The following is an 11,174-nucleotide window of genomic DNA, read 5'->3' as shown; positions in this document are numbered from 1 at the left end:
AGAGGTTCTAATATAGTGCAAGCAGACCCACCCAAAGTTCTTATTTAAGCCAATGAGACAACGCCATGTGTCAAATGCATATATAATTAAATAATGGTCGGTTCGGTTCAGGTCCAACGGTTCAAAAAATTTTAGACCCGAAGCCTGAACCGAAGTCAACGGTTCGGTTCAGGTCCAGCATTGACTTTTTTGGTTTGGTCAAAAAAACCTTATTTTTCGGTTTGGTTTGGTTTGGTTCGGTCGGTTTGATCGGTTTATCGGTTTTTTTGCCCACCCCTACATTGGGTATTTTAGTTTTGGTTTTAATAACTATGAAAGAATTGTTATTTTGGATTAGGCCAAAGAGGAGGCCAAGATTCGTTGGGTCTGTCTAAATTATAGAGATAAAATACAATTTTACCCTTTTGTTAAGAGCCTTTGCCAAAATCAGATCTATCTCATTAGTCCAGGGGACTCCGTTCTCTCTCTCTCTCTCTCTCTCTCTCTCTCTCTCTCTCTCTCTCTCTCTCTATCTCTCTCTCGTGCAGGGGTCACGACGGAAAAGTGGTTGTGACTTCGTACGGCGCGTCGTTTGCAGTGGCAAGATGCAGCACCTAATGGGAACCAAGGGAGTGATAGTAGATCCTGTGGAAGAGATCACGGTGGCGGTGTCGGATATGATTAAGCCAACAACAGCTGAAGATAGGGGGGACAAGAATCTGTTGGAAGGAGACAAGAAGATGCAGATGCAGGTGAACTCAAAGCCAAAGTTCTCGCAAAGGGAGCTTTCTTTCTTTTGAAGCTGATTCCAGAGTTGATACAACTCTAATACAAGTTTTTTAGGATATGGAGTTCTGGGTTAATAATGGGTTTGTTGTTTAACACTTTTGTCAATTTTTGGGTTTTGGGTGATAAAACTGTGAGGGATTTTTATTGGGATTGTTGTATTTGGAGCATAATAAGCTGTTGTTTAGCATATTGTTAAGCATATTGTGTTTGATCTGGGTTTTGTCTTATTTCAAAACAAGTGTCTGATATATATGTTATGAATATTATATGTGATTCTTGCTGTTATTATTGAAATTTTCATATTCTCGTATGTGTTCACATCTGTATCCTGTATGCAGATTGCGAAAGACCCATCTGGGAAAGAGATCAATGCACTCGAACAACATATAAAGAACTTGTTAAATCCATCAACTCCTCTATTTTTCAACACTCTTAATGATCCATACAGAGAAGATGTAGACTTATTCCGTGGATATCCTTTTAGTTTCCGTGGGGGTGTACCTACAGCTGTTTCTCTTGGCCTGGGACTCAACATCCCTGACTATGATGCTCTACCCAGCTTGCCAATCCTCTAGAAAGGAACACTAGGTATAAAATATGATATCTACATTGCAATTTTGGAAAGGAGCAAGGGTCAAAATTGGACTTTTGGAAACTGCATTGCAGTTTTCATTTAATTACAATTGGATTTTTATTTTTGTAGTTGTTTTTAACATAATTGATATCTACATTGTATTTTTGCTGTAGTTTTTGTGTGAATAGGTGTTGAAATGATTTTTTTATATTTTTTATAATAAAAACCGTTGATTGTTTATATAAATGTTGTAGAATTGAACAAATATTACAAAATCAAGTTTGGTGTAGTGGTTTGTGAGGGAGCCTTCCTCCTTTGATGGTCAAGGTTTGAGTCCCTTCAATGACACAATTTTTTTTTTTTAAAAGGTGAATAAAGGGCAACGGAGTTGGTCCCCTGCAGACTGTGGTAGGCCGACGACGGGCGGTGGCGGCCGGTGGTGGTGGCAGGTGGTCGGCGGCGGGTGGCTTGATGGCGGTGGCGGTTGGCTAGATATGGACATGTGGCATAGTATGCTTGCTTTAGAAGGAGTGGCATTGTGTGTAATTTTGATATTTTTTAATGATATTTTTGTAAAATTAGGTACTACATTTTGGTTTTGGCCTTATGCTAATTAGATGAAATTGTATTCCTATCTTCCAAATTAGTAAACTATATTTTGTTTTAAAACTAAAGCTCCCCAATAATTTACTTATATTATTTAAGTAAATTATTTACCTATAATTCTTTATGTTCTTCACTAAGACTATGTATATTAATTTACATATATTTTTTAATATAATGATTACTTATATTTAAAAATACAATTTAAAATAGATACATAATAATTTTGAATCTAAAGAAAGCGTACATTAATCTATAAATGAAATTTGAATTAAAGAAAATTGGTAACCATTGATGGAATGAAAATTCGAATATATTGCAAAAAAAGAAGAAAAAAAATCTCACGCCAAAAGAACACAGAGAAATTAAATTGGTTGTAAAAGAAACAAATAAGAACATTAAATGTCACCAATTTGGAAAAAAAAAATATTAAATTACACAAAATCAATTGAAAAATAAAGTCGATAGTACATAAGGTTTTTCTTATAAAATTCAGGGTTTTATTTATAGAAAAATAACATAATGGGTTGTAGGTAAGAAAAATAACATAATGGGTTGTAGATAAAATAATGGGTTTTACTATATATATACATATATATTATATGATGGTTTATTAGATGTTCAAGCATGCATCCTATATGGAAGAACTTCTCCTGAAATGAACATGTGACCAATACGAAACCAAGAGTTTAATGTAGCCGTTCATCAAATAATCTCTCTCTCTCTAGTCTTCCCCTCCCCCTTCTCCATTCGTATTTTTTTTCGCAGAATAATTTGCTAAAATATGAAAACTATGAGAGAATATTTGTTTGTGGGAATTTTCTGTGTATTCTTCTCCTTGTAGGAGGTCATATTTATAATACAACGAAACCTGAATGGGCAAGTAAATAATAAATTCCTAAATCTATTTGCAGTAGGAAATCAGGAATTAAAGTAAATCAATTACAATTATAATAGGAATTCTTGGTGTGTAAGGAAAGTAAGTCAATATCCACAAGTCACGCCAACACTCCCCCTCACGTTGGTGCATAGATGTCGCCAATGCCCAACTGATCTAGTGAATTGTGGAATGCTTTACTGGAAATCGCCTTTGTCAAAATATCCGCCAATTGATCCTCGGATTTCACAAAAGGAAATTGAAACACTTTAGCCTCAAGCTTTTGTTTGATGAAGTGTCGATCCACCTCAACATGTTTAGTACGATCATGCTGAACCGGATTCTGTGCAATGGCTATAGCAGCCTTGTTGTCACAAAAGAGATTCATTGTGGATGTAGGTTTATACCCAAGTTCAGTAAGCAACTTTATGAACCAAAGAAGTTCACAAATCCTTTTAGTCATGCCTCTGAACTCGGCTTCTGCACTGGATAAAGCTACTACATTCTGTTTCTTACTTCTCCATGTCACCAAATTACCTCCCACAAATGTGAAGTAACCCGATGTGGATTTTCTGTCTGTTACATTACCTGCCCATTCTGCATCTGAATAACCATCAATATTTAGATGACCATGCTTTGAGAACATAAGTCCTTTTCCAGGTGCAGACTTCAAATATCTAAGTATCCGAAGAACTGCATTCATATGGTCTTCACTTGGAGAGTGCATAAATTGACTGACAACGCTCACCACATAAGCAATGTCTGGTCGAGTATGTGACAAATAGATCAATCTTCCCACTAACCTTTGGTATCTTTCTTTGTTAGTTGGAACTTGATTCGGATATTCTCCAAGATGATGATTCTGAACAATAGGAGTGTCCGCAGGTTTACAATCTAGTATTCCTGTGTCTGTCAACAAGTCTAAGACATATTTCCTTTGAGAGAGAAATATGCCTTGCTGCGATCGAGCCACCTCAATTCCCAAGAAATACTTGAGTCCACCTAGATCCTTCATCTCAAACTCCGTAGCCAGATAGTCTTGTAGCAGTGATATTTCCTGTGTATCATTCCCAGTAATAATCATATCATCAACATAGATTATTAATGCTGTTACCTTCCCTTTTCGATGTTTCAAGAACAGAGTATGATCTGAGTTGCACTGTTTGAAACCATTGTTCTTCATTGCCATGGTGAACCGTCCAAACCATGCACGTGGTGACTGTTTCAATCCATACAATGCTTTTCGTAACCTGCAAACTGTCCCAGTCTGAGTAGTATTATATCCAGGAGGAATGTCCATGTACACCTCCTCCGTGAGTTCGCCATGTAGAAAAGCATTCTTTACATCAAACTGGTGTAGTGGCCAATCCAAATTAGCTGCAAGGGACAATAAGACTCTGACGGTGTTTAATTTTGCAACTGGAGCAAAAGTTTCTTCATAGTCTATACCATAAGTCTGTGTGTACCCTTTTGCCACAAGTCTTGCCTTGTATCGCTCGATAGATCCATCTGCATTGTGTTTTATAGTAAACACCCATCTACATCCGATAGTCTTTTTTCCTCGGGGTATAGTCTCTAATGTCAAAGTCTGATTTTTCTCAAGGGCCTTCATCTCATCTTTTATAGTTTGGACCCACTTAGGATCTTTCAATGCTTCAGAGACCTTGGTTGGAATATGGATAGCAGACAACTGATGCACAAAAGCCTTGAGTGGTTCAGACAGCTTCTCAGTGGATACATGATTTGCAATTGGATACTTGGATGTCTTGCCAATATCAGGTGAATAACGGTTTGGTGGCTTCCCACGATTTTGCCTGAAAGGTAATTGATATCCAATAGTTTTATCATCTAAATACACAAGTCTAGTAGGAGTAGTTACCTCAAGGATATTCTCAGGAGATTGGTCTGTTGGTACTGTTGAGTTAGAGAGGGGGTCTTCATCTTGTTGTTCTGTATTGTCTGTAGGTGTGAGACTCGGATCAGAAATATCTTCGCAAGGATCAGGTGGGTCAGGCAATTGATCGCTATGAATGGGCGATTGGTCGCTTTTCGACAGAGAGTACTCTCGTGCTCCAGACTCGGAATGATTAATCATTTCTGTACAAAGGAGAATTTCTTTATTTTCCAAGTTGCTCCAATTCTGCTCTTCACTTCGTATCTCCCCCTGAAGTGTAGAATTGGATGATGGGTCATGGAAGAATAGCTCAGATTCCAGAAAGGTCACATCCAAAGTGACATAGGTTCGTTGGGTAGGAGGGTGATAACAGCGGTAGCCTTTCTGATGAGTGGCATAACCCACAAAAACACAACGAAGCGCACATGGATCAAGTTTGCTACGTTGATTTTTGTGGAGATGAACGAAAGCCACACATCCAAAGATTCGGGGTGTGAGTACCAAAACAGAAGGCAGAGGTCTGTGTTGTGCAAGCACCTGTAAGGGATTTTTAAAGGTCAGTACACCAGAAGGCATGCGGTTGATTAGATGAACTGCGGTGACAATAGCATCATCCCAATGATGGCGAGGAACATGAGCGCCAATCAGAAGTGCTCGGGCGGTTTCAAGAAGATGTCAATTCTTTCGTTCAGCAACACCATTTTGTTGTGGTGTCTGAGGACAAGTCGTCTCATGGATAATTCCATGTTGTTGGAAGTAAGTCTGAAAGTCATGATTGACAAATTCTCCACCATTGTCTGAGCGAAGAATCTGGATTTGAGCATTAAACTGAGTTTTCATCTGTTTGTGGAAGGACTGAAAACAGGAAAACACTTCGTTTTTATGCTTCAGCAAATAAAGCCATGTCATCCGTGTACAATCATCGATGAATGTGACAAACCATCGATGAATGTGACAAACCATCGAACACCAGAAGGAGCAGTGATAGGAGAAGGTCCCCAGACATCAGAGTGAATTAACGTAAATGGAGTAGTACACTTGGTAGTACTCAACGGGTAGGGCACACGATGACTCTTGGCCAAAATACAAGTATCACATGAAGTCAGAGTCCTTGAAACCTGAGAATAAATCTGGTATAAGATGCTTCATATAACTAAAAGACGGATGTCCCAATCGACGGTGCCACAACCAGATTTGCTTTTGTTTGCTATCAAAGGGATGTGTCACGCTGTTAGCCATGCCGGGACTGAAGTCATCGACATAATATAGCCCCTATCTCTTAGTACCACGACCAAGAATCTCCTTAGTGTGAATATCCTGAAGCAAACAAAAACTCGGATAAATGAGTACACAACAATTCAATTGTTCAGTAAGCTGACTAACGGACAACAATTTAGTGGATAAAGATGGAACAAGTAAAGTATTAGACAGTGTGAGAGAGGATGAGAGTGCAACAGTGCCAGCCCCTGTCATAGGATAAGTAACACCATTGGCATTTGCAATACAGGTTCGTCGAGGTTGTGTAGTATTCAGAAAATCATCAGGATCAAACGTCATATGATCAGTTGCACCGGAATCAATTATCCAGCTCCTAGAATCAATCTTATCGGAAGTATGGAATCCATAACCAGTATCATTACTGGTCATATTGCATTGTCCTCGATCTATAAGAGTAGCCCACCAATTGGGGTAGCCATGCGATTTAAAACAAGTCTCACAAGTGTGTCTCGGATCACCACAATATGCGCAATCTGGTCCATGTGTCGGGGTCGTTAGTCTAGAAGTCATAATCTGTGCAGCGGAAGATCCATAGGATACAGGTTGAGTAGGAATTGGGATCGAAATCTGAGCCTGAGTCGGGGCCGGAGTTGGAGTCGAAATCGGGATCAGGGTCTGAATCAGAGACAAATTCGGGGTTGGGGTCATTATCGGAGTGGGGGTCGGGGTCGTCTTCGGAGTCGGGGTCGGGGTCGTCGTCGTCATAGTCGGGGTCGTCTTCGGAGTCGGGGTCGGGGTCGTCGTCGTCATAGTCGGGGTCGGGGTCGGGGTCGGGGTCGGGGTCGTCAAAAGAGGATCCTGATTCTGGATCGGGTTCGGGGTCAAAGTCTGCATCTGTAGGAGCGGAGCCATTTGGGCACTCAACTCAACGATGGTTGGTGGAGAATGAGAGAATGAGTCGGTGGTGCTACCTCCATGAGGGTTGAAAAAATCATCAACCCCCATAGCAGCGGCGGGGGTTTGAAACTAGAGTCAGCAAGTCCAAGATCGCCGCTCTGATACCATGCTAAAATATGAAAACTATGAGAGAATATTTGTTTGTGGGAATTTTCTGTGTATTCTTCTCCTTGTAGGAGGTCATATTTATAATACAACGAAACCTGAATGAGCAAGTAAATAATAAATTCCTAAATCTATTTGCAGTAGGAAATCAGGAATTAAAGTAAATCAATTACAATTATAATAGGAATTCTTAGTGTGTAAGGAAAGTAAGTCAATATCCACCAGTCACGCCAACATAATTTTCCCAACCCTGCTATCACAAATTTTAAGTTTCCCAATGCCAAACAACCTACCCACTACCAATCTGGTCTCTCTCCTTCTGAACACCTCAGCCTAGTATCTTCATCTTCTTCTTTTTCTTTTATTTATTTACTTATGTTTTTTCTGAATAACTTCCCTTTCTCAATGATGCAATGTCAATTTTCGACGCATAATTTCCCTTGGCTTGCAGCGATAAATTTTAATAAAGTATTTGTTGTTTTCAGTGTTATCTTATGTACACTCTTATGGTGCTTATTATTTTAATAAAGCATCTATTCCAACCAAAAAAAATAAAAAGCATGGATCCTATATATATATATGCATGTATATTAAGCTGATTGGAAATGAAGCTGAACTTGCTTCAGCTTTATGCAAACAAGAAATCGCTTGGAACTCATGACCTCTCAGCCAAAAAGTTTTAAGAAAAAATTGAAAGGAGACTTTGGAGGCCTGTCTGAAGAGCAACCCTAGCTAGCTTGACAACCACAACAACAAAAGAAGCACGATCAGAGAGATACAAGACAGGCTTCCTTCTATTCTACGCACGAAGATGCATGCAAGCCCCTCCTCCCCCGACGCCGGTTGCTCCAACCCAAACAAGAATCCCAGAGAAATTACTCTTTTTGAAGTTACAAAGTAAAGTGATGGCATGGCAGCAAGCTATAGTTAATACTTACAAAGAAAGTCCCAAATCACTCACTGAAAAAGAAAAATTAAAAAGAAAAAAACGGATCCAGAAATCAGCCCCACCCGCGTTCACCGCACGAATTTTAGTCTCCACCAAGCATTGGCCCGCTAATAGTATTATTATCAAAAGAAATAGTTGCATAAATCTCGCAGGGGTATTTAAACAAGCCTCAACATGCTCTTCTTTGATCATACACTCGCTTTGGAGAGCTTTTCTGGTAATTCTAAATCATCACTTGGATTATATTATTTTTCTCTTGTTTCAGCTTGTGCAATTCGTTTGAATAGTTTAAGTTTAAATGGGTTTTGTTTATGGAACTGGCAATTGGTCAGATCTGGCGCATGAAGTTATTATTTTCTGTTCGTTCTATATCTACGTTTGATCACTCATCCATTGTCGTAATGTGAATTAAGCTACTTCTCCATGGATCTGTTCAATTTATTATTACTGGGGATTTCTGTAAGCAACTTCTTTTTCTTTGTCCATGTATGGATCTACCAGTTTTGTTTTTTTTTTTTTGGGTACATCTTATTTTGCTTCTTCTAATGAAAATTTTCTAGTTTAAGCAATGTTTGTTTGAATATAATCCCCCCCCAAAAAAAAAAGAAAAAAAAAAAGGAGGATGTTCTTGAAATTATTGAGGCTAAAAGTCTTAGGTTTAGGAACAGGATGTGGCCATAAATCTATAGTCTATAGATCCGGGTTAAAAGGGTTTGGTTAAACCATGATTCAGTGTAGGGTTAGAAACTTCGAAATTGAACAATATTCCATTTTCATAAATTGTAGGATCAAACAGAAATTTACTGTGACTATTTTTTTTTTTTTTTGGCCACTTCGCCTCCTACACTCCTCTACCACCCACGCATGAGGAGCGTATGAGGTCATGTAAGGGTGATTTTGGAGTGCCACAAAATCATTTTATGTGTGTATATATATATATATAATATGAACCTAATTTTATGTGTATGTATATATGGCAGGCATATAGAGTAGTGGAACATACGTAGGAAAATGGTGAAGATTTGCTGCATTGGAGCTGGATATGTTGGAGGTCCTACAATGGCAGTGATTGCCCTCAAGTGCCCGTCTGTTGAAGTGGTCGTTGTCGATATCTGGGACAAACGGATTGAAGCTTGGAACAGCGACCAGCTTCCCATTTATGAGCCTGGCCTTGATGATGTGGTGAAGCAATGCCGAGGCAAGAACCTCTTCTTCAGCACTGATGTCAAGAAGCACGTCAAGGAAGCCGATATAGTCTTCGTCTCCGTCAACACCCCCACGAAAACCACCGGCCTCGGCGCAGGTAAAGCCGCAGATTTGACATATTGGGAGAGCGCTGCTCGAATGATTGCTGATGTCTCCGAGTCTAGCAAAGTTGTTGTCGAAAAATCTACGGTTCCAGTTAAGACAGCTGAGGCAATAGAGAAGATTTTGAGCCACAACAGCAAGGGGATCAAGTTCCAAATCCTCTCGAACCCCGAATTCCTTGCGGAGGGAACAGCAATCCAAGATCTCTTTAACCCGGACCGCGTGCTCATTGGCGGCAGGGAAACCCCTGAAGGCCAGGAGGCCATCCAAGCATTAAAGGATATTTACACGCAGTGGGTGCCCGAAGACCAAATCATAACTACCAATCTTTGGTCTGCAGAGCTCTCGAAGCTCGCTGCCAACGCGTTCTTAGCGCAGAGAATATCGTCCGTTAATGCCATGTCTGCCCTTTGTGAGGCTACCGGGGCCAATGTTTCTCAGGTGTCACATGCTGTTGGCAAGGACACCCGGATAGGCCCCAAGTTCCTCAACAGCAGTGTCGGTTTTGGGGGGTCCTGCTTCCAGAAGGACATCCTGAATCTTGTCTACATCTGTGAATGCAATGGCCTCCCGGAGGTGGCAGAGTACTGGAGACAGGTTCTGAAGATCAACGACTACCAGAAGAGCCGGTTCGTGAACCGTGTAGTCGCTTCCATGTTTAACACCGTGTCGACAAAGAAGATTGCCATACTAGGGTTTGCCTTCAAGAAAGATACAGGTGACACAAGGGAGACCCCAGCAATTGATGTGTGCAAAGGCTTGTTGGTGGACAAGGCCGAGCTCAGCATATATGACCCTCAGGTCACTCAGGACCAGATCCAAAGGGACCTCACTTTGAGAAAGTTTGATTGGGACCATCCAATTCACCTGCAGCCCGTGAATCCGACCAGTTGCTTTAATGTGGATCAAGTGAAAGTTGTCCGGGACGCGTACGAGGCGACGAAGGGCGCCCATGGGATTTGCATTCTGACTGAGTGGGATGAGTTCAAAAGCCTTGATTACAACAAGATTTATGAGAACATGCAGAAACCGGCATTCATATTTGATGGTAGATATGTTATTGATGCAGACAAGCTGCGTGAGATTGGCTTCATTGTCTTCTCAATTGGTAAGCCCCTGGATGCATGGCTCAAGGACATGCCTGCTGTGGCGTAAGACTAAACTGCTCATCGTGCTTCCATTAGAGTTGCCCCACACGGCGCCGGCGGTCAGTTTTGATTCAGATTCTTGTATTTGCTGTTTTGTTTTTGTTATTGGAGATTCACAATTTGAAATCAATAAGTATTATAAAGTTATTGGAGATCCATTAATTCATGCATTCCCTCCAAGATTGTAGTCTTAAGTTGATTCAAATTCTTTTATCTTTTTTTTTTGGGGTAAATAAGTTGATTCAAATTCATCTGTAAGTAGGTGTGTCTCACTCTTGTTAATGCATCTATATATCAAATTCAACTTTATACATTGAATTAAACATATTTATATTTATAATCATTATGAGTAAACCTGATATGTTTGGTGAAATACAATGACCTTAGCAGTTGTTGTAAGTGAGATTGCAGACGGAAGCCCAAAGGCAGCTCATGAGTTCTTAGTTACCTTCATTTGCTAGGCTTAAAAATGAGGATTTCACTAATAAACTCATTTTAGCATCACATAATATACACTATTTGGAGTGAAAAATCTAAATTAGCCACTAGTCATTTTCTAGTTTTGGGGATTTTCTCTCCAAATAAGCTCTATATGAGTTTTTATAATAGGGGTAATCGTTCGTTTTATTAGTCCCTGAATTTAGACCCGATTTGCATTTGAGTACCTCAATTTCCAAAATGGTTCCCGTGGTCCTTTAATTTCACTTTTGTTATAACAAATGGTCATTCCGTCAATTTTGTTAATTTTTTTAATGGATGCAGGGGCAAAAATG

General features: G+C 39.9%; 1 protein-coding gene across 1 annotated transcript; it reads left to right on the top strand.

The window, feature by feature from the left end:
* Window positions 8,477-10,568, top strand: LOC18769063 (UDP-glucose 6-dehydrogenase 1). The gene has a single exon (XM_007203064.2). The coding sequence runs from the start codon at window positions 8,957-8,959 to the stop codon at window positions 10,406-10,408; it is 1,452 nt and encodes a 483-aa protein (XP_007203126.1). The 5' UTR covers window positions 8,477-8,956; the 3' UTR covers window positions 10,409-10,568.

This window comes from Prunus persica, chromosome G7 (genome assembly GCF_000346465.2).
Source record: "Prunus persica cultivar Lovell chromosome G7, Prunus_persica_NCBIv2, whole genome shotgun sequence".
In the NCBI taxonomy this organism is placed as follows: Eukaryota; Viridiplantae; Streptophyta; class Magnoliopsida; order Rosales; family Rosaceae; genus Prunus; species Prunus persica.
This window is presented reverse-complemented; position numbering and strand designations above follow the sequence as displayed.